Source organism: Bos taurus, chromosome 6 (genome assembly GCF_002263795.3).
Source record: "Bos taurus isolate L1 Dominette 01449 registration number 42190680 breed Hereford chromosome 6, ARS-UCD2.0, whole genome shotgun sequence".
Classification (NCBI taxonomy): domain Eukaryota; kingdom Metazoa; phylum Chordata; class Mammalia; order Artiodactyla; family Bovidae; genus Bos; species Bos taurus.
Window position 1 is genome coordinate 93261920 of NC_037333.1, and position 23979 is coordinate 93285898.

General features: G+C 42.7%; 1 protein-coding gene across 1 annotated transcript in view; it reads left to right on the forward strand.

Moving 5' to 3' along the window:
- FRAS1 (Fraser extracellular matrix complex subunit 1) overlaps window positions 1-23979 on the forward strand; it is a 534366-nt gene that overhangs the window by 500798 nt on the left and 9589 nt on the right. The window contains 5 exon segments of the mRNA XM_059887796.1: window positions 3505-3655; window positions 5515-5622; window positions 7355-7514; window positions 11626-11742; window positions 18332-18498. Coding sequence (XP_059743779.1) covers window positions 3505-3655; window positions 5515-5622; window positions 7355-7514; window positions 11626-11742; window positions 18332-18498 — 703 coding nt within the window.

Consider the following 23979-nt stretch of genomic DNA (forward strand, 5'->3'; position numbering starts at 1 on the left):
CTAAACCCTGCAAGAGAGACCTTAGCAGCATCATAGCTAGAGCAAGCCCCCCAAAGTCCTCTCAATCAGCTAATTAGAAAATTAATATAGAAGATGTTTAAATTAAGTTGAAGAAAATTAGCTGTCTGGCAGTCATTTATATAAAAATCCAATAGCCTTACTTCTCTAGGTATATATGTTTTTTACTCTGGGTGTATTTTGGAAAGGGCTTCCCGGGTGGCTTAGTGGTAAAAGAACCCGCCTGCCAATGCAGGCGACAAAGATTTGATCCCTGGGTCAGGAAGATTCCCCTGGAGAAGGAAATGGCAACCCATTCCAGTATTCTTGCCTGGAAAATCCCATGGACAGAGGACCCTGTTGGGCTACAGTCCATGGGCCTGCAAAGAGTCCAACACAACTGAGCAACTGAACATGTGTATTTTGGAAAGTCAAAAAGGTTTACCTTGATGGGAAGATCGTGGCTAAGTCGATGTGTTTTCCCCGCGTGGGGAAATGAGTTAAAATGACAGAAGTTCCCTGTCTTTCAGCAAACAAGTAAAGCACTGTTGTCCCAAGTGTCACGGCAACTGTTTAAAACACCTTGCTGTCATACCTATTCCAAACCTATGGTTAATAGTCCTTAAACATCAGTAATAACGAAAGTCTTGGTCGCTCAGTCATGTCCGACTCTTTTGACCCCATGGACTCTAGCTTGCCAGGCTCCTCTGTCCATGGAATTTTCCAGGCAAGAATATTGGAGTGGGTAGCCATTCCCTTCTCCTGGGGATCTTCCCAACTCAGGGATCAAACCTGGATCTCCCACATTGCAGGCAGATCCTTTACCGTCTGAGACACTAGGAAAGCCCAACAAAATAAAACATTATAGCAAGAAGTCACAGTCGTAGGAGGGCCATTAATATCAGAGGGACTAGGCTAATGCATCCTCATGGGAAAAACAATTCTAAAGCAGGTGCTACCCAATTTTAAGGAGTTATCTCAATGAACTGAGAAAATCAAATATTTGTTTTTCACTTCAAATCAGGTTTAACCACACTGAAAGAGGGGAACCTATAGAGGGACTTACACGTAATCATTTGAGGAAAGTTTCTTTGATTAAAATTTGTTTCCTTGAGATGCCTCTTGGTTTGGTTAATTCTCATTTTGTATACACTATCGCCCTCTACTGAATAGAATTTTAAGGCACTCTGAGGTTTCCTTTTGCTTCTGCAGTTGCATAACCTACATTCACTTTCAAATATGCAAAACTCAGTGATTGGTTCCTTCTTTGGCCCCTCAAAAATTATTCTTCTTTCTTCTCCCTGACTTTAATTATAGTTTTGGATATCTTTATTCAGAATATGCTTAAAAATGATAAAGACAAGAAATTCTTATTATATATGTCCCACTTTTTAAACCAATACATATATACCACAGAAGTACTTCTTTGCTGTCTGTTTCTTTAAAAATAGATGAAACAAGTGGTATATGGAGGGAGAAGGCAATGGCACCCCACTCCAGTACTGTTGCCCGGAAAATCCCATGGATGGAGGAGCCTGGTAGGCTGCATGGGGTCGCGAAGAGTCGGACATGACTGAGCGACTTCACTTTCACTTTCCACTTTCATGCACTGGAGAGGGAAATGGCAACCCACTCCAGTGTTCTTGCCTGGAGAATCCCAGGAACAGAGAAGTCTGGTAGGCTGCAGTCCATAGGGTCGCACAGAGTCGGACACGACGGAAGCAACTTAGCAGCAGCAACAACTTAAAACTCGCCCTAGTTCCTGTCTTTCTTTATCAAATATTGGCAGAATTAGAGAAGACTTAACCTTGCTGAACCTCATCTGCAATGGTCACTAGTAATCTCAAGGCGGGACAGCACCTAGTACAAGGTCTGCCACAAAAGAGCTGTGCAGTAAATATTTATGAGAGTTGTTTTTTCCTAAGGATTAATAAGTAATATGAAGGTTAATGGAGAATAAACAGAAACAGAGGAAAAATAATTTGACCAGTGAGCTAGAAAATTTATGGAGGGTCTAACATCAGCAATGGTGAAATTAGGGCAAATGTATTTAGTAAAACCTGTACATAAGGGGACAGAACATGATGTGAGATCCAGATAAAATCAGAAAATTTCCCAAAGAAGACAGAGTAAGATTTTCCCAAAAGATTTTTAAGTGCATGAGGAATTAATGGAGCCTTTTGGAGAACTTGGAATCCAACTTTAAATCCCTGACAATTTTGAATATGAAAGAATACTTTGGAAATATAAAGTTTCAATGTCATAAGTATTGATTAAGCATTTGGCTCTTTCCCTTAACTACCCATGGGAAGATGTTTCATTGTATATTCAAACAAAATTATATGTAAGTTCTATAATGTATTACCATATATGGCCAATGACAAAATATAATTGTTTTAAAGTAAGCTTTTTTGTTATAAAGGAAATATGTATTTATGACAGAAAATACAATATACATCTCAAAAATGAATAAACCAACTCCCTGACCCATATACACAGCTTCTCCATGAAGGCTTCTGCTCATATTTTGTTATGTCTCAATCCAAGTTTTGTTAATATTGTAGTAAATGAAAATAATAGAGCCAAATTAATGGCAATAAAAGGAACTCCTTCAGAAAAAGTGTTTTCTTAGAAGTATGGTGTGCTGCCTTTTCAACATTATTTCAACAAAGCATTGAATGAAATAGGAAGTTATCCAACTGTGAGCTGTCCGTTGGTAAGTTTCATAGTATGATATCCAAATCCCAAGACCTTCTTTCCTATTGGAGAAGGTCTGCATACTCACTAAGACATCCAAGTCAGCCTCACGTTCGTCCTAGGATGACGGGCATCCTCCCATTTAGGGTTGCTTTATGCTCTCCTATGGCTCTCTGAAAACTATGGTCAGCTAGGGACTGTGTGCTGACAGTAGATCCCAGATCTGCCCAGATCCTTTGGGAATAACTGTGATGCCTTAAAAATCTCAACCAAGGCTTCCAGCAAATGATCAGTGGAAGGAGAGCTTCTCATACTTCAAAAGTATTTTTAGGGGACTGCCTAAGACTCCCTGCTCCCAATGCAAGGTCCCAGGTTCCATCCATGATCAGGGCACTAGATCCCACATGCTCCAACTAAAGATCCCACATGCCTCAACAAAAATTCGGCTCAGCCAAAATAAATATATATAAAAAAAAAAGTGAAGTGTTTTTAAATATTACCTCTTTGAAAAAGTCTTCTCTGATTATCTTATTGAAAGAAGCATCCTGACCACTTCCCACCCTTTATTTTTCACATTTATATATCTCCCCTACTAGACTGTAGGTTCCATAAGGCAGGGATTTTAGTTTTTTTCCCACTGTTAAGGACCCAGTATCCTAGCTTGGTGCCTGGCACAATCATGAGTGCTTGATTAATACTGAATAAGTGGCTACATGAGTGAATGAAGATGGAACCAATATGAGATGCTCATCTATCTCTTCATCCCGGGGAGAAATAACCCTCTCCGTGTGCACCCCGCTTGCTCGGCAGGTGAGAGACTCGGCTCAGTCCTTCCTGACTGTGCACGTGCCCCTCCACGTGTCCTACATCTATGTGACGGCCCCCCGGGGCTGGGCCTCCTTGGAGCACCACACCGAGATGGAGTTCTCCTTCTTCTATGACACTGTTCTCTGGAGAACAGGTATACTCACTGACGTCTTAACAGGTCTTACCTTATGCTTAAGCAGCATTTTTTTTTTTAAGTATTGCGTTTTAATGGTAGCTGCATTCCTCATTCTGTTGTCCTATATACAGACAAAGTAGAGCCACCTAAAGTGTAGAAAAGATACAGATCTGTGGTTTCCGAGAAAGACTGATGTCCGTAGATGTTAATGCTGGAAGGCCTCCACCATCACGATAAATTCAGTCCAGGGAGCCAGGGACGCAGAGTAGAGGATGGCAAGTGATAGACAAGTCCCATACTGCGGAACAAGTGTGTGTTCTTTTGGAATATAGTCATGTTCATTTTCTCCTAGGTAAAAATGATGTGATTCTTGTTGTTTAAGGAGAACAGAGTCTTGAAATCAGATACACAGAAATGGAGAAATACATCAAGAATAACCTGGGTTACTTTATTCATTTGATATCGAGTTTGCTCTTTTGTTGCATCCTTAAAAGTTGGAATTTTAACCCTACTTTTACTTCAAAGATGGCAATGCTGAATTTTTTCAATTACCTTCACCCCAGGCTTATCTGTGTCATTGCTCTCCTTGAGAGGAGGCCCCCCCACAGAGCCTGGATGGGTGGTGATCCTTCAGCTAAGATCCTCAGCCCTCTCTCTTCTGCCTCTCTCCACCCACCTTCTCCCACTGCCACCCCATGAATGTCCCTTAAAACTCCATGATTCTCTCCTCCATTCACTCCAATGGGTCCGAGTTGATTTTTTATATTTTTTTTCTATTTTCAGTGTCCTCTACTTCAAACACAACCCAAGCTCATTTCCTCTTATTGTATTGCTCCCGTTCCTCCCCCTTCCCTGGTGGTGATTTACTTGATCAGAAGCAGTTACTCATCTGAGTAGATTTCTTTAGATGGGGCTTCACTTCTACTAATGGAAAATACAGTCCTTCCTTCTGTTAAATCAAATCATTTATTTACATTATATTTCTCATCAGAAATAACCCCAGGGAGTTTTCACACTCTGGGTCAGATAATTCTTGAGCTGGGGTTTTTTTAAACTTTCTTCCCCACTTCTTTGCTTCCCCTTTAGGTTTTGGCCATACTGAACTCAATGGGTGTCATGTTTGCAATTGCTCTTATTAAAGCCACAGTGGACTCATATGCTGTCATGTGTGACTAGCTTTCTACAAGCTAACCTGTAATTCTCTATTGCTTTCAATATGAAGTATAGCCACCAGAACATTGGTTATGGTTCTCTTAAGTCCTGAAAGATGTTCTGGTGAGGAAAAGAAAATACAGTCTGAAGCAGACATGCTGTAACCGCATCCTGGTGTAAAGTTAATAGTAAGAAGGTTTAGGGACCATTTTTTCTGTGCTCTGAGGTGGGACCCTGTACCTGCTCTAAAGTGACATCTGCAGGTATAAAGACTATGTCAGAAGAATAGAATTGTGAAAAAGAACCAAATTGAATGAGCTGTTTTACAACGCTGACTGGCACACATCTCTAAATAGACTTTGTTGTTGTTCAGTCACTAAGTCCGACTCTTTGCAGCCCCACGGACTGCAGCACGCCAGGCTCCCCTGTCCTTCACTATCTCCCAGAGTGTGCTCAAATTCATGTCCATTGAGTCGGTGATGCCATCCAACCATCTCATCCTCTGCCACTCTCTTCTCCTCTTGCCTCCAATCTTTCCCAGCATCAGGATCTTTTCCAAATAGACTCTGTGTTCACGCAAGTATGTAAATTTGTCCTAAGTTACATTCAAGTAAGTGTGTGGCTCTACTTAGAGGTGTCCCTGGGGTAACTCATGTATAGGCTACTGTCTGGGAGCTCTTCTCCAAGCCTTCACGTGAATGTTCTGTGTGTGGTTGCCTACCCAGGAATCCAGACGGACAGTGTGCTCTCTGCCAGGCTTCAGATAATAAGGATCTACATTCGAGAGGATGGCCGTCTGGTTATTGAATTCAAGACCCATGCCAAATTCAGAGGTAATATCAGTGCTGTTCTTTTCCTCAAGTTTTTTTTTTAATTATTATTATTACTAAGAAATGTTTAAACATAGAGAAAAGTTGAGAGAATAGGACAATGAAGAACAAAGCCAACAATTGTTAGCATTTTGCTATGTGCATGTATGCACACACACACACACACACACACACACACACATATTCCCATTTTTTTGATTTGAAGATAATTGTAGGCATTTGAAGATAATTGTAGCCATCATGCCATGTTACCCTAAACACAGTAAGCCCCTACATACGAACCTTTCAAGATGCAAACGTGTGTCTAGTTCCAGCAAGAAACCAAAACTTAAACCATCAATATCAGGCATGAGTGACATTGCTACTTGCCCTCTGTCTCCTATTGCTGACGATCCTTTAGATCTATCGTCTCCCATCTCCTCTCTCTCCTCCAATCAGTAATTCTTTTTGCCTGTTGACTTGATGCCAGCCGTTTTACTGTACTGCTGTACTTTCCAAGGTACTGTACTGTAAGAATAAAAATGTTTTCTATGTTTTGTGTTTGCGTTTTATGTGCTATTTGTGTGGGAAGTATTATAAACCTATTACAGTACAATACTATGTAGCCGATTATCATGTTAGTTGCATACCTAGGCTGACTCCGTTGGACTTAGGAACAAACTGGACTTACGATCACAGTTTTGGAAGAGAACTCATTCGTATGCAGGGGCTTACTGTACTTCAGTAGACACCTCCTGAAACAAGGACCTTCTCTTACACATCACAATAGCATTACTGTGGCCGAGCTATTTCACACCAATCTAATAACATCTAGTTTCTATTCGTGTTCCCTCCATTTGTGTCCCGCAAATGTCTTTCATACCTATTTTTATATTTGTTTATATTTGCTTTGCATCTGTTTATATGAAACAAAAGTGAATCCTATCAGGATCCATACATTCCATTTTGGCTGTTATACCTCTTTAGTCTCTTTTAATATAGAATGAGCCACCCTAGTGGCTCAGTTGGTAAAGACTCTCCCTGCAGTGCAGGAGACTTGGGAGGATTCCCTGGAGAAGGAAATGGCAACCCACTCCAGTACTCTTGCCTGGAGAATTCCATCAACAGAGGACCCAGGCAGGCTACAGTCTGTGAGATCACAGAGTCAGACACAACTGACTTTTTTTTACTTTTTTATTTTTTCGATACAGAATAGTTTCCCTACTTTTATTTATTCATGACACTAAATGACTGTACTTTAAAAGAGTGGAGGTGTCTTACTGAGTAACCCTTACCTTTTTAAGGATGTTTACAATTGCCTCCTTCCGCAAAGGACTTGAGTGGTCCTAATGAGATTTTTAAAATCTGAAATTGATATTTCTATTTATGAACTCCTGAGATCTTTCTGCCTCCAAGAAACATGTTGGTTATAGTTCAGAGCTAAGTGTGTTCAATGTTCATTGTCACATAAGTACTGATATTGTTGTGAATATGCTCATTAGTGCCATTTCTACAAGGCACATTCATTATTATTTATAAATATATGTAACCCTAACAATGATCATGAGTAGGGTGATGGACTGAGGTAAGAGGCCATGCTGTCCCACCCAGTGTGGGATATATTCTCAGAACCCAGTGGGTAGGTATAACCTTGATTTTTTTATAGAAGAATATTAATTCAGTTTCAAGGCTTTTATAGGGGATTGACCACAAGCAAACTTACAAATAAGTGTCTGTGTGTTTCCCCTTGAAATAGGACAGTTTGTGATGGAGCACCACACCCTCCCTGATGTGAAATCATTCATACTGACTCCAGACCACCTCGGAGGAATTGAATTTGACCTGCAGCTCCTATGGAGTGCTCAGACTTTCGATTCTCCTTATCAACTCTGGCGAGCTACAAGCTCTTATAACAGGTGAGTACAGGATGGAGTTCAGGGGTAAATCTGATACATTTTCTGTTTCTTTAAGGGCTTTTCTTCAAAAGCTAGAAGAAAACTTTTAAAACTTTTCTATTTTAAAAGTGGGATAGACAGAAGTAGCCATCTGGCAACTAGAGAAACAGATGTAGCTCAGATCAGTTTCTGATGTATAAATTGGACAGGGATCACCCTTATTTCAAGAGTAAGAATAGGCAGGATGCACATCAATTTTTCTCACATCACATTAGCCAGAACTTAGTCACATGGCACATCTACCTGCAAAGGAAGCTGGGAAATGTGTCCAACTAATATCTTAGTACAATAAAGAAATTTCATTCCAGTGATCACAACCAGGACAAAATCCAGGATCATTAGTTATCAGGTCCAGATGTCACCCCTTACAATTCAATGTCCTGTAAAATAAACAACAAGATTTAGTCTTCTCCTACACCCGATATAGAGGTAGAATGAGATTGGAATAAATACAGTCAGCTATTCCATTTGTAAAAGGAAAGAATAGGACAAACAAAATGAAAACTTTTACCATTAAAAGAATAATGGAACCTATAGTAAATATTGTTAGCCCCATTTTGTAGGTCATGAAATTAGTACCCATCTTTAGCATGAAAATCTTATTATTTGCAATTAAAAAGTGACAAATTGTCTTAAGAATAATTTTTTAAAATTTTATTTTAGTTACAAATGTTTGGTCTTATATCAGATTTTTCTTGTACATCCTGATTCCTTTGAAATCAATATATAACAAAATAACCTTTATTGTGTTTCCTAGAACCTCATGAGATTGTGTGTGTACTTATCCAAATTTATAGACATGGAAATGGTCCTCTTTAAATCCTTTGCTGACTCCCCACTACTTACCAAATGAAGTCCAGCTCTTTGAGCAGGACCCATATCCTTCCCTCTGAGCCTTGCCTCAAACCCAGCCTTCTAACCACGTGTGCTCCCAACCTCTGAATCCACCAGCCCATCCATACCTCTTTGCTTTTATAATCTGCCTACCCTTCTTGTTCCTTTCCTCCTGCACATCTCAAACTTCTCTGAGCTCCAGCTCAGATATCAACCCTTCCAAGAAACCTTGGCTGACTCTCCATGCTGTGTTAGAATCTCCTCCTCCTGATTCGCGTGTTGTTCTAGCTTTTACTGTAACACAGCTCAGCATATTATAATGCTCTGAGACCCATTTCCATTAGATTGTGAGCTTCTCAAGGGTAAGCCCCAGAATTGCATGTTTTAGCACACAGTAGTTCCTGAATAAGCATCCTTTATGAGCTAACATTTGCGGTAAGGAGATTAAATCCGTAGGTAAATGACAAAGCAAAGAATAACACCAAGCGTTCTGTGCTGTGTACACCATGAGCCATGCCGAGCACTCAGACCACAGCTGCTTAGGGTTGGGAGACCATAGCAGCTGGGAAACTGACCAAGGCTTTTCGGGGAGGCTGAGCAACTAATGGGAGACTTCTAGTTTTCAGAAAAGAGGGGCAAAGAACCACAGGATTAAAAACCTACCTCCAGACTGTGTTGGGCATGTTTGTAGGAATAGTCAGGAAATTGACCTAACTCATATTCAGGGGTGGGAAACGTAGGACTACAGCCTGGGGAGACCATGCTGTTTGTCTTGCATTCATTTGTTCAATAGATATTTACTGAACTTTTACTAAGAATACATCGGTGGACAAAATAAAAATCTCTGCACCCACAGGCAGACATAATGAATGAGTACAGTATCACATGTTAGACGGTGATGTTGTGTTGTTGTTGAGTTGCTAAGGCTTGTCCGACTCAGCACTATGGAAAAATAAAAGGTGGAGAGCAGGGTAAGGGGAATCAGGAGTGGAGGGCATCGTAATTTGTTGGTTAGGAAGTTCAGCCTAGGCCTCATTAAGAAGGTACATTTGAGCAAAGACTTGAAGGAAATAAGGGAGCTCACTGTGCAGATTATCTGGGGGAAGGGGTTCCTGGCAAAGTTCCAGAGTTTGACAAAATTTTGGTGGCTGGAATGGAGTGGATGAAGAGGGGAACAAGAGACAGGGTCGGGCTGCTGTGGAGCCTTGAAGGCCAGTGTGAGGACTTTTTCACTCTAGTGCAACAGGAGCCACTACAGGTTCGAGGGGAGGAACAACAGGATCTGGCCTTTTTGTTTTTGTTTTAATTGGAATATAGTAGTTTTACAATGTTGGATTAGTTTCTGCTGTACAGCAAAGTGAACCAGCCACACTTATACATATATCCCTTCTTCCTTGGATTTCCTTCCCATTTAACCCATCTCCCGCACTTAAAAATGGGTTTAACCCATTTCCCATCTGCCACAGAACACTGAGTAGAGTTCCCTGAGCTATACAGTAGGTTCTCATTAGTTATCTATTTTATATGTAGTATCAGTAGTATATATATATCAATCCCAATCTCCCAATTCATCCCATCCCATCCCTATCTTCCCTTGTTATCCATATATTTATTTTCTACATCTGTGTCTCTATTTCTACTTTGCAATGGCCTGACTTTTGGAAAGCAGGAGTCAGGCATGGACAGTTCTGCCTAATTAAGTATTCCTATTAAGAGCTACTATTCACATTACACAGGTCAATTTTTGTGTAAGTCAAAGATAGTATACAAGATCTCATTTCCGGCTGGTTCCAGCTTTGGAGGAAGACAAGAATTGAGTGAAAAAACTGCAGACATGTAGACCTACAGGCATACAAACTTCCAGGGCACAAAGGGGCTTAGAAACCAAGCCCTGAAAGTTTGCCTGGTTTGTCTAAAATTGTACAGCCATGGCAGAAGCAAAGCAATGGCAGAGTTAGGCTGTCTCCCCATTTCCAGCCTGGGCCATCTCACTAAACTGACCCCAGGCTGTGTCCTGAAAGTTGTATTTACTTATTTATTTATTAAGTGTAAGTGTTAGTCACTTAGTCGTGTCCAACTCTTTGCGACCCCGTGGACTGTAGCCTGCTGGGCTCCTCTGCCCATGGAATTCTTCAGGCAAGAATACTGGAGTGGGTAACCAATCTCTTCTCCAGGGAATCTTCCTGACCCAGGGACCGAACCCAGGTCTCCTGCATTGCAGGCAGATTCTTTACCGCCTGAGTCACCAGGGAAGTTGGCTATTTATTTATTTACTAAATCTTTGCTATCACTTTACTAACAAACAGACACAAATAGTGCTGAAGAAATGGTCAAAGAAGGAACATGGAGAAAGTGAGGACTAATCACAAATCATGCTAGTTAGAATTAAGATTCACAGCCCTGAGCTCTTCATTCAATAGGTGGCAGCCTCCCAAGGCCCTTGAAGAATCTTCCTGCCACTTCTGGCTGTCTGGCTGCCTTTCAGGCAGCCTGCCAGGGGCTGGGCTGCTGGATGACAAGTGTGGGAAATGAAGTAGGTGAGGGCTACCAAGGCTCTGTACTCTCAGGGTCACGACCTACAGAATCTCATGCCTCACTGTAAACATAGAAATTCCCAGCAAGTCATCTCCCATGAAAAGTGATCCTGTTCTTCAACTTCGTTTAAAGGATGAGAGTTTGGGAGAGAAGTCCTGAAACTGAATGCTAATGAAGTGGGGGTGGCAGCCGTCTCTGGAGTGGGGTTAGCTAACCCGCAGACCTTCACTACCTTTTCAATCAGAGCAGCAGCAGCTGCTGACTCGGTCACATCTCAGTAAACAAAGTTTTTGCTGTCCAGAACGTGTAACAGGGTGTCAGTCAGCAAGAAACACTCAACAGACGTTGTCAAGTCAGTTTCACGGGGGTGTAAAAAAGGATGTGGCCAGGTCTGTTTTGCCCTCATTGGAGCCTTTTAGATTTTTATCAACAGTGTGCCTTTCTCAGCATTTCTCATGGAAAGGGCTTGAATAAATGAAAAGAACTCTATTTAACACCTCTGGCTAGTACTCTGAAGTGTGTTAGAACAATCACAAGTGTGATGAATTCCTGAAAATCGTGTCTGCAGACTCCTGAAGTTCTTGGTTGGATGCTGAGCACAAGTATCATCTGAAAACTTGTCTACTGAAGTCAGGGTATTTCTGGATAAGTAAGTAATATCTAAATCCATCTCTCTAACCGCAATCTGCCTGCCTATTTCCAGGAAGGATTACTCTGGGGAGTACACCATCTACCTGATCCCTTGCACAGTGCAACCCACGCAGCCATGGGCGGACCCAGGAGAAAAGCCTCTGGCCTGCACCGCACACGCCCCAGAGAGGTAGGGAGAGAGGATTGATCCTCACTATTTGTGAACTTACCTACTCACTGACATTTATTTGTGACCCCGAATCCAATTTTCGTGGTGCTATCCTGATCATTCCCTGACCGGCAGAGTGATGAAATAGCGGTCATCTGAGCCAGATTCCCAGCTCAGACTTCTCATCCTGTGAATAAGTGTCCCTTTTACAGTCCATTTGCTGCCAGGTTTTTCAAATTTTTGTCCCTCGCATTGGTGGTTTTGCTGTTTAAAATGGCTCCCCAGCAGAGCGCCGAAGGGCTCTCTCGTTTCCTGCATACAAGAAGGCGGTGATGAGCCAAATGGAGTGTTAGATGAGCTTCATTCCATCATGAACTTCAGGAATCAACAGTATATATCAAGTAAGGTGTCTTTAGACAGAAACACGCATAAAACAGAGTTAGGTATTGATCACTGATGAAAATGTTGAGAGCAGAGGCTGCAGGAACTTGACCCCTGATTTCCCCCCAGGGGCAGCTGTTCACAATTCATTCATTCCATGTTCATTGCAGCTTTATAGAATGTAACTACCATGAATAATAAGAATCAAACTGTCCATCAGCCCATCCCCACCTCTGACCTGAGCCTGTCCTCATTGTGCCGATGTTCATTCATTTGGCTGGTATTTATTCAGCTCTTATGGTGTCCTTGGCTCTAGTCTCAGCATGGAGACTCTAGCAGAGGACTTAAAGTCACTGCTGCTCTCAAGCAGTTCCTATAGAATAGTGCCACCTTTCTAGGAGCTGAGCAGAGTGACTGGAAAACGTTTCAGAGAGAAGGCATTGCAAACAGAATCTGACATTTATCATTAAGAGAAGATGAATTGGAAAGTGACTTTCAAATTAAGAGTCTGAGACTTGACCATTGGATTTGGCCACGCAGAATTCGTCCATAATCTTGATACAGGTTAGGTTCAGTGGACTGAGGAGGATGAGGCCTGATTAGAGTGGGTTCAAGAGAGAGAGGCAAGAACATGGAGATAAAAGGGACAAAGCGATGCTGCAGGAGTTTTGTTATAAAAGGTTTCAGATAGAGGAGCATTAGTGGAGATGAAGGATCGAAGGAGGTTTTGTGTGTGTGTGTTTTAGGTGCAAAATATTTCAGGATGTTTGTGTGCTGGTGAGAATAGCCCTATTGGTCTGTTGGGGGAAACAGACAATGCAGTGGAAGAGGGAAGATGTGCAGAGCTGAGTCCTCGAGTGGAACAGGGGACAGACCAGCCATGCGGGGACGGGCCAGCCTTAGCCAGAAGCACAGACACTTCATCTACTCAGAAAGGAAGGCAGGCACAGTCTATGCATACAGGTGAAGGGAGAATTAGGAGGTTGGGAGGGTAAGGATGACCAAGGAGACCTCTGATTGAGTCTGTTTTCTCCATGAAATGAGAAGTCAAGCACAGCTGGAAGTAAGGACCAGTGAGGTTTGAGAAGAGAGGAGGAAGTGAAATAGAGTCATCTCTGAGAGTGGAAAGTAAGTATGGTAGAGAGTTACTGACAGCAGGTCAGCAGTGCTGAGAGCCCTATTGAAATTTTTTTTTTTTCCAAAAAACATTTACTTATTAATTTGTTGGCTACATTGGGTCATAGTTGCAGCTCAGGGGATCTTTCATTTCAGAGCACGGACTTCTCTCTAGTTGTGGCATGTGGACTTAGTTGCCTGGAGTAACGTAGGATTCCCCGACCAGGGATCAAACCTGCGTCCCCTGCATTGGGAGGCAGATTCTTAACCACTGGACCACCAGGGAAGTCCCTGAATTGTCTTTAAATTACCATTAAATTACTTATTAATGTAAGATGACTAGTATGTGTTTAAAGCACATACAATTTGATCAATTTTGACATATATGTACTTGTGAAATATCACCACAATTAAGATGGTGGTGATGTCCATTTTCTTTAAAAGTTTCCTCATGATCCTTTGGTATCCCCCCTCCCATCTCCTCCCCACACCCAACCCCCTTGGTATCTACTGATCCTTCTGTCGTTACAGATTAGCTTGCAATTTATACTAATTTATATAAGTGGCATCATACAATACGAATTCTTTTTCTCTGACTTCTCTTGTTCGACATGGTTATTTTGTCTCAGTCATGGTGGTTGTGTTATCAGTAGCTTGTTCCTGTTGCTGCTGAGCTGTATGCCATGGTGTGCACACACTATAGTTCATTTATCAAATCAGTTCGTTGATGGACATTTAGATTATTTCCAGTTTGGGCTGTTATAAATAAAGTTGCTATAAGCTTACATAGATAAGCCTTTCTATGGACACATGCTCCCTGTTTTCTTGTGTAAATGCCTAGGAGTGGAGTGGCTGGATTTTATGGTATGTTTAACTTCTTAGGAAACTGGCACACTGTTTTCCAAAGTGTTTATAAATGTGTAACTGTGTGTGTATCCCCACCATGAGTGTGTCAGTTTTCCAGGTCTTCTGCATCCTGGTAAATGTGGCTGCAGAGAGCCTGGTGTGGTTGAAGAATTAATGAGTGGGATTAAAAGAGGTGAGCTGGAAAGATAAGAAGTGGTAGGTAGAGAGTGAGACGTGTGAAAGCAAGGTTTTATGGAGGAGGTGCCTAGTAGGATGGTGGAGCATGGATAGCTACAGTGGAGAGGAGCACATGCTCTTTGGAGTTGAAGACATCAAGGAACTGAGAAGTTAGTGGGGTGGATATTTCATCCATTGAAATCATTGAGACTGAGGGGAGGAATGATACAGGAGAGCCTGTAGTCAGTCAAGTGTGGGAGGGACGATGACCAGAAAAATAGTGGCTGGCTGCAGTAAGGAAGAACAGAGGGCAAACTGTCTGAGAGATATGCTGGGGAATTTTTTATTCATGTAATCAATTTTTATTTTATTTATTTACTTCTTACTTTCTCCTTTTGGCTGTGCTGGAAGGCCCGTAGAATCTTAGTTCCCCAGCTAGTGCCCCCTGCACTGGAAGCACAGAGGCTTAAGTACTGGACCACCAGGGAAGTCCCTGTGATAAATTTTTTAAAAATTATGAAATGTTTTAATACCCAGAAGACCAAACATGGATATATAAAACCTCAAGAACATTACCTAGTAAGAATTATAACTGCAATGAATGGGGTATCCCTTGCACTATGATCCTGATGCTAAGTGAATAATAGTAAATACCAGTGGTATTAGTGTCTGTGTATGGAGTGCAAGGAGATCCAACCAGTCCATTCTAAAGGAGATCAGCCCTGGGATTTCTTTGGAAGGAATGATGCTAAAGCTGAAACTCCAGTACTTTGGCCACCTCATGCGAAGAGTTGACTCATTGGAAAAGACTCTGATGCTGGGAGGGATTAGGGGCAAGAGGAGAAGGGGACGACAGAGGATGAGATGGCTGGATGGCATCACTGACTCGATGGACATGAGTCTGAGTGAACTCCGGGAGCTGGTGATGAACAGGGAGGCCTGGCATGCTGCGATTCATGGGGTCGCAAAGAGTCCGACACGACTGAGCGACTGATCTGATCTGATGGAGTGCAGACTATGTGCTGGGCTCTGTACTAAGTTCTTTTTTAAAATTTATTTATTGATTTATTTTAATTTGAGGCTAATTACTTTACAACATTGTAAGTTCAAGACTCATTACAGTGATCGCCCTCAAGATTGTTTACTGTATTTCCACTTAATAACTAATGGAACTGGGAGTCAGAAAAAAAAAAAAAAGAAAACATTCCTGGTACCTTTTAAATACCTTCAATGCACCTTTCAGTTGTACTCTCCCCTAAGAGTGCACTAAGAGTACACTAAGCTCTCCACTAAGTTAACCACTAGCCTGGTATTTGTACTTATCATCCCTTGTTTTGGGTTTCGCTTGTGGCTCAGATGGCAAAGTGTCTGCCTGCAATGCAGAAGACCCGGGTTCAATCCCTGGGTCAGGAAGATCCCCCGGAGAAGGAAATGGCAACCCACTCCAGTAGTCTTGCCTGGAAAATCCTATGGACAGAGGAGCCTGGTAGACTACAGTCCATGGGGTCGCAAACAGTTGGACATGACTGGGCGACTTCACTTATCCCTTGTTTTGGCTTATGGTTCACCTCATATTTAGGTCTTCCCTATAGCTCAAACAGTAAAGAATCTGCCTGCAATGCAGGAGACCTGGATTCTATCCCTGGGTCAGGAAGATCCTCTGGAGAAGGGAATGGCAATCCACTCCAGTATTCTTGCCTGGAGAATCCCACGGACAGAGGAGCCTGGTGGGCTACAGTCCGTGGGATAGCAAAGAGTAGGACACGACTGAGCAACTAACACTACTACTACCTACCTCATATTTACTTCTACCTGGTTTTGCATATTTTTGAACTTTATATAAAATTTTCAGACTGCGTGAATTCTCTCTGTGGCTTTTTTTTACCTCTCAGTGAATCGTTCGTTGATTCATAAGTGAAATCAGCACAAATGTTGATCCATGTAGCTGCTGTTTGTCTTTCACTGCGTTAAGATAGTCTCCATAGGAATTGCCCCCGATTTATTTGACCACTCTGGTTTATAATCCCAGATTATCTCTGTTACTCCATGCGTCTCGATGTGTCTCTCTTAGTTAACATGTGTGAGAAGTTTCTCCAGGGTAGGTGCTGGATTTTTTTTTTTTTTTTTTTTGAGAAGAGAGGAATGATGGTTTGAAATGGCAAAAAGGAGCAAAAAAATCATTAGCCCCACTTCTAGTCCCGGAGTTGGTGAATGTGGAAGTCTGCAGGTGAAGAGTATTGTTGGGTATACTGAGGCATTGGGGTTGGATGTCCTTGTCTTACATCAGGGAGATCCTTACCTGTGGGTTCCCCCATTATTCCCAGGGTGAGCCTCCTTAGGCCTAACTGTACATTTGATCATCTCCACATCTTTTGATATGGCTTAGTATGTATGCAATAGGACTCCAAGGCATACACAAATATCTAGTCTGACTCAGGAAATTCAGACTTAATTCAAAAGAATTGTGTCTCCTGTTATGCCCATTTTTGTGAGGTCATTATAAACTTATAAATTATGGTTATCATCATCTCAATCTGATTATTCATCCTTTTTAATCAGTAAGTATTTATCCCATGTCTTATGGCCTGGCACTGTGTAGATTCTGGTAATACCAGTATCAACCTGTTTCCCTGAGTCAGGTAAATGAAGTCTTGGTACAATGAATAGTTATATCAAAGCTGTTAAAACAGGGTCAGCCCTGCTTTGTGTGGGTTTCTCCTGTACCCCAAACTCCTTCCACACCTCAGCCCTCTCAAATCTCTGCCCAGAGCAGTTCAATTAAAAGTAAGGAATGGTCAGACAGATTAGTTGGAAGAATAAAGCATTGAAATTACCACTTGTGCATTGTTCAGTCGTTGTTCAGTCACTAAGTGGAGTCTGATTCTTTGCTACTCCATGAACTGCAGTATACCAGGCTTTCCTGTCCTTCACTATCTCCCAGAGTTTGTTCAAACTTGTGTCCATTCAGTCAGCGATGCCATCCAACCACATCATCCTCTTGGGCATTGTTCTTTAACAAATATATGTGTTAGGAACTTGGCTAGCATCAAAGGTACAGTGGTGAGCGGATAGATGTGGGCTTTGACTCTATGGAAATTGTAATGGGTGAATCAGACTTTGATCACACATTTAAATAGAATAGCAAGCCACAATAAGTACTATGAAAAAAAAAAAAAAACAAAACTGCACAGTGGATTGAGAGCAAATAATAAGAGATCTGACCCAGCCTGGGAGGGAAGAGAAAGAAGGTAAGCTTCCTAGAAAAAGTAGTGTTTGAGATCTGAACAGTAAGAGTTCTCTAGGCAACGGGTGGTAGCACACAAGGAGGGAGCATTCCAGTAGAAGGTTTGTCAAGGTCAAAGTCAGAAAACTAAATTCTTTACCACTAATCTCAATTTGAACCTCAGGGCATTCCAGAATGAGAGGGCCAGGAAAAGCAGAGTGTAGAAGAGTCTAAAGACCAATTAGATTATTCCTGCTCCAAAGGGCTGATGAACCTCATAAGAACTTGAACTAAATGAAGTCTCTCGCCTGTCAGTTCAGTTCAGTTCAGTCTCTCAGTTGCGTCCCATTCTCCAACCCCATGACTGCAGCATGCAGGCCTCTGTCCATCACCAGCTCCCAGAGCTTACTCAAACTCATGTCCATTGAGTCAGTGATGCCATCCAACCATCTCATCCTCTGTCGTCCCCTTCTCCTCCTGCCTTCAATCTTCCCCAGCATCAGGGTCTTTTCAAATGAGTCAGTTCTTCGTGTCAGGTGGCCACAGTATTGGAGTTTCAGCTTCAGTGTCAGTCCTTCCAATGAATATTCAGGACTCCTTTAGGATGTCCTGAATATGATATTATTCCTGATCTCCTTTAGGATGGACTGGTTGGATCTCCTTACAGTCCAAGGGACTCTCAAGAGTCTTCTCCAACACCACAGTTCAGAAGCATCAATTCTTCGCCTCTTGCCTTATACCCATCTCTGTATTCACCAAATGTTTTAGCACCTACAGCAAAATGCAGGGTGGGAACAGGAGGGCAGCCCAAAGGACTGATGAAAAATCAATCCTACTCTCAAGGAGCTCTTGTTTTTCTGCATTTAGATTCCTGATACCCATCGCATTCCAGCAGACCAACCGCCCTGTCCCTGTTGTGTATTCGCTCAATACTGAATTTCAGCTCTGCAACAATGAGAAGGTGTTCCTAATGGACCCCAACACTTCTGATATGTCACTGGCAGAAATGGATTACAAAGGAGCCTTCTCGAAAGGTAAGTGTTCCCTTCACCCAAAGACAGGGACTCAAATGGACTTGAGAAGCTATTGGATAGGTCTCCTAGCATCTCTGCCTGTCGGCTTTCAGTCAGCTCTCCAGGGAAGAGTCCCCTAGGGCTGGTTCCAGGGCAGCCAGGGTTTAGTCAAGGAATAGACTCATATTCTTCCTTCAGGTTATTTCAAAATAAGATCATATTCTTTGTGCTATAATGGTCAGCGATGTGATGAGTGTGAAAGTGCTGATGAGTAGTAAGAACACAGGGGCTTCCAGCCAAATTCTAATGCATTGTCTAACTTTGGGTGAATTGCTTCATCTCTCGGTTCCTGAGATTGCAATATGACTGCCTGCTGCTGCTGCTGCTAAGTCGATTCAGTCATGTCCGACTCTGTGCGACCCCATAGACGGCAGCCCATCAGGCTCCCCCGTCCCTGGGATTCTCAAGGCAAGAACACTGGAGTGAGTTGCCATTTCCTTCTCCAATACAAGAAAGTGAAGAGTGAAAGTGAAGTCACTCAGTCGTGTCCGAGTCTTAGTGACCCCATGGACTGCAGCCCACCAGGCTCCTCCGTCCATGGGATTTTCCAGGCAAGAGTACTGGAGTGGGGTGCCATTGCCTTCTCCATATGACTGCCTACCAGCCTCAAAACTACACCAAATGTCCATGTCTTCTTCAGCAGGCTTTCTCTACTTGAAATGGTTCCTTTGCCCTCTCCCTGCTCCAGACACAGCTTCCTTGACTTTCTTCTTTTTCAGATCTCTATCTAAATGCTAACCTCCCCAAAGAGACTTGCTTTGACCATACCAGTCAATCTAATATAGGTTTTCGTATCTTTCACTTTCACTAAATGTTGTTCATTTTTTATAGTACTTCTCACAATTTTTAATATCATATTTCTTTACTTATGTATTGCCTGTCTCTCCCACTAGGACACAGATTGTGATTAAATATCAAATTTTCACATGATCCCACCAATGCCTAAGTGCTCAAAAAATATTTGTTGAATGAATAAACTATAGATGAATCAACCCATCATCTTTTCTTCCAGTTTCTCTCTTCTGCCTTTTTCTTACTTTTAATCTTTTGCTCATATCTGAGTTTTTTTTCTCTCATCCTAAAAACATATCCCATAAGAGAAAATCTCTTAACCCTACCTCTTGCTCAAACTTCAACCCACATGTCCTCCTTTTCTTTCCTCTGAGAATCTTCCTGAAGGAGTGGTGAACAGACACTGTCTCCATGGCCCTTCTTCCCAGTCACTCCTGCGTCGTCTGCTGCAGACTGGCTTTGTCCTACCACAGCTCAGAATTCTCTCTTGTCCGTGAGGCTGGCTTTGTCCTACCACAGCTCAGAATTCTCTTGTCCATGATACCAGGCCCGTGGATTTTGACACTTTGTTTGGTTTCCTTTGCACCAGCCTCTCCTGACGCCATCTTGCCTTTCTGACCATTTCCCCTCCTAGCCCTCCATCCTCTGCCCTGTCAGTATGGCTGTCTCCACATTCCATGCTTGGCTCCTTCTGTTCTTACTTCAGTGCTCCTCCAGTCACCCCCATGACTTGGCTCCTCCCTGTCCTCTGAACTTCCTAACCTCCTGCTACTCCACAGCCGCTCCATGAAAATTAACCTTGTCCCTGGTCTCCTCTGAGCTTCTCTTCCACACGTCCACACACAGATTGAAACTACCAAACCTCTCCAAGTGATGGCATTCAGACACCTTGTTGTCATTGTTCCATTGCTCAGTCATGTCTGATTCTTTGCAACCCCATGGACTGCAGCACGCCAGGCCTCCTGTCCTTCACTATCTCCCTGAGTTTGCTCAAACTCATGTCCATTGAATTTGAGCAGACTCAAATGATGCCATTCAGTGATGCCATCCAACCGTCTCATCCTCTCTCCCCTACTTCTCTTCCCGCCCTCAATCTTGCCCAGTGTCAGGGTCTTTTCCAATGAGTCAGCTCGTCGCATCAGGTGGCCAAAGTATTGGAGCTTCAGCTTCAGCATCAGTCCTTCCAATGAATATTCAGGACTGATTTCTTTTAGGATGGACTGGGTGGATCTCCTTGCAGTCCAAGGGACTCTCAAGAGTCTTCTCCAACACTACAGTTCAAAAGCATCAATTCTTTGGCGCTTACCTTTCTTTATAGTCCAACTCTCACATCCATACATGACTACTGGAAAAACCATAGCTTTGACTATATGGACCTTTGTCGGCAAAGACATCACGTCTCTGCTTTTTAATACACTGTCTAGGTTTGTTATAGCTTTTCTTAAGAGGTCTAGAACTGGACTCATCTCCCCCCACAAATGTTCCTCTCACATTCACTGCCCCACTGACTGCATCAGCAAGCTCTAGGTGGCCAGCCAAAGATCTCAGGGCCAATACCTATTTCTCCTCTACCTCCTGTACCCCACCCCTGATGGTAATAAGATCCCAACTCTCAGGCATTTCTTCCTTCAGTCCCTTTGTTGTTGTTTAATCTCTCAGCTGTGTCAGACTCTTTGTGACCCCATAGAGTATAGCCCGCCAGGCTCCTCTGTCCATGGGATTCTCTAGACAAGAATCCTGGAGTGGGTTGCCATTTCCTTCTCCAGGGGATCTTCCTGACCCAGGGATTGAGCCCACATCTCCAGCATTGGCAGGTGGATTCTTTACCACTGAACCACGAGGGGAACCGTCAGTCCCCTTGCCTCACCACTATATTTTGCTCATTTGCTTGTTTTTACCATTTTTAAAACTGGATTATAGTTTCTTTGCAAGGATGTGATGAATCGGCAGACTGGGATTGACGTACATACTCACTGCTATATTTGGATACCTATTTCTTGCTAGAGCATTACAATAACTCTCTACTTGTATCTCTCGTCTCTCTGTCATTATTCTCCATGTTTCTAAACTCCAGGTGTGTTGATATTAAGTCCACATTTAAAACATTCCAGGGACTTCCCTGGTGGTCCAGTGCTTAGGACATTGAGTTTCCACTGCAGGGGGTACAGGTTCAATCCCTGGCTGAGGAACTAGGATCCTCCATGCCATGTTGCACAGCCAAAACCTTTCCGTGTTCCCTACTACTCCGGTACTCAAGTCCAGAATCTCGGCACTGTTAATCAATTTTCCCAGAGCCCCTTCCTCCAACCCCTCAGCTCCCATCACTGGCCTGCCTGGTGCCACAGGAAATGCTCTGATGTGCATTCTGAGTCAGACGGATCTGTGTTCACATCCTTCTCCCACATGTCACAGATATGAAACATTGAAAAAGTTATTTAACATAGGGGCACTGATTGAACCCAAAGTAGGGAAAACCACTAGACCATTCAGGTATGACCTAAATCAAATCCCTTATGATTATACAGTGGAAGTGAGAAATAGATTGAAGGGCCTAGATCTGATAGACAGAGTGCCTGATGAGCTATGGAATGAGGTTCATGACATTGTACAGGAGACAGGGATCAAGACCATCCCCATGGAAAAGAAATGCAAAAAAGCAAAATGGCTGTCTGGGGAGGCCTTACAAATAGCTGTGGAAAGAAGAGAAGTGAAAAGCACAGGAGAAAAGGAAAGATATAAGCATCTGAATGCAGAGTTCCAAAGAATAGCAAGAAGAGATAAGAAAGCCTTCCTCAGTGATCAGTGCAAAGAAATAGAAGAAAACAACAGAATGGGAAACTAGAGATCTCTTCAAGAAAATTAGAGATGCCAAGGGAACATTTCATGCAAAGATGGGCTCGATAAAGGACAAAAATGGTATGGACCTAACAGAAGCAGAAGATATTAAGAAGAGGTGGCAAGAATACACAAAAGAACTGTACAAAAAAGATCTTCACAACCCAGATAATCACGATGGTGTGATCACTGACCTAGAGCCAGACATCCTGGAATGTGAAGTCAACTGGGCCTTAGAAAGCATCACTACGAACAAAGCTAATGGAGGTGATGGAATTCCAGTTGAGCTATTTCAAATCCTGAAAGATGATGCTGTGAAAGTGCTGCACTCAATATGCCAGGAAATTTAGAAAACTCAGCAGTGGCCACAGGCCTGGAAAAGGTCAGTTTTCATTCCAATCCCAAAGAAAGGCAATGCCAAAGAATGCTCAAACTACCGCACAATTGCACTCATCTCACACGCTAGTAAAGTAATGCTCAAAATTCTCCAAGCCAGGCTTCAGCAAAATGTGAATCGTGAACTTCCAGTTGTTCAAGCTGATTTTACAAAAGGCAGAGGAACCAGAGATCAAATTGCCAACATCCACTGGATCATGAAAAAAGCAAGAGAGTTCCAGAAAAACATCTATTTCTGCTTTATTGACTATGCCAAAGCCTTTGACTGTGTGGATCACAATAAACTGTGGACAATTCTGAAAGAGATGGGAATACCAGACCACCTGACCTCCCTCTTGAGAAATTTGTATGCAGGTCAGGAAGCAACAGTTAGAACCGGACATGGAACAACAGACTGGTTCTAAATAGGAAAAGGAGTACGTCAAGGCTGTATATTGTCACCCTGTTTATTTAACTTATATGCAGAGTACATCATGAGAAACGCTGGGCTGGAAGAAGCACAAGCTGGAATCAAGATTGCTGGGAGAAATATCAATAACCTCAGATATGCAGATGATACCACCTTATGGCAGAAAGTGAAGAGGAACTAAAAAGCCTCTTGAAAGTGAAAGAGGAGAGTGAAAAAGTTGGCTTAAAACTCAACATTCAGAAAACGAAGATCACGGCATCTGTCCCATCACTTTATGGGAAATAGATGGGGAAACAGTGGAAACAGTGTCAGACTTTATGTTTTTGGGCTCCAAAATCACTGCAGATGGTGACTGCAGCCATGAAATTAAAAGACGCTTACTCCTTGGAAGGAAAGTTATGACCAACCTAGATACCATATTCAAAAGCAGAGACATTGCTTTGCCAACAAAGGTTCGTCTAGTCAAGGCTATGGTTTTTCCTGTGGTCATGTATGGATGTGAGAGTTGGACTGTGAAGAAGGCTGAGCGCCAAAGAATTGATGCTTTTGAAGTGTGGTGTTGGAGAAGACTCTTGAGAGTCCCTTGGACTGCAAGGAGATTCAGCCAGTCCATTCTGAAGGAGATCAGCCCTGGGATTTCTTTGGAAGGACTGATGCTAAAGCTGAAACTCCAATACTTTGGCCACCTCATGCGAAGAGTTGACTCATTGGAAAAGACTCTGATGCTGGGAGGGATTGGGGGCAGGAGGAGAAGGGGACGACAGAGGATGAGATGGCTGGATGGCATCACTGACTCGATGGACGTGAGTCTCAGTGAACTCCAGGAGTTGGTGATGGACAGTGAGGCCTGGCATGCTGCGATTCATAGGGTTGCAAAGAGTCGGACAGGACTGAGTGACTGATCTGATCTGATCTGAGCAGGAACTAAGAAAAAGTAACTACACCAGGACTGGTACCCTTCCAGCATTTCGTATTTTGTACATGGACTTGCTTTTACCTGGGATGCTCTT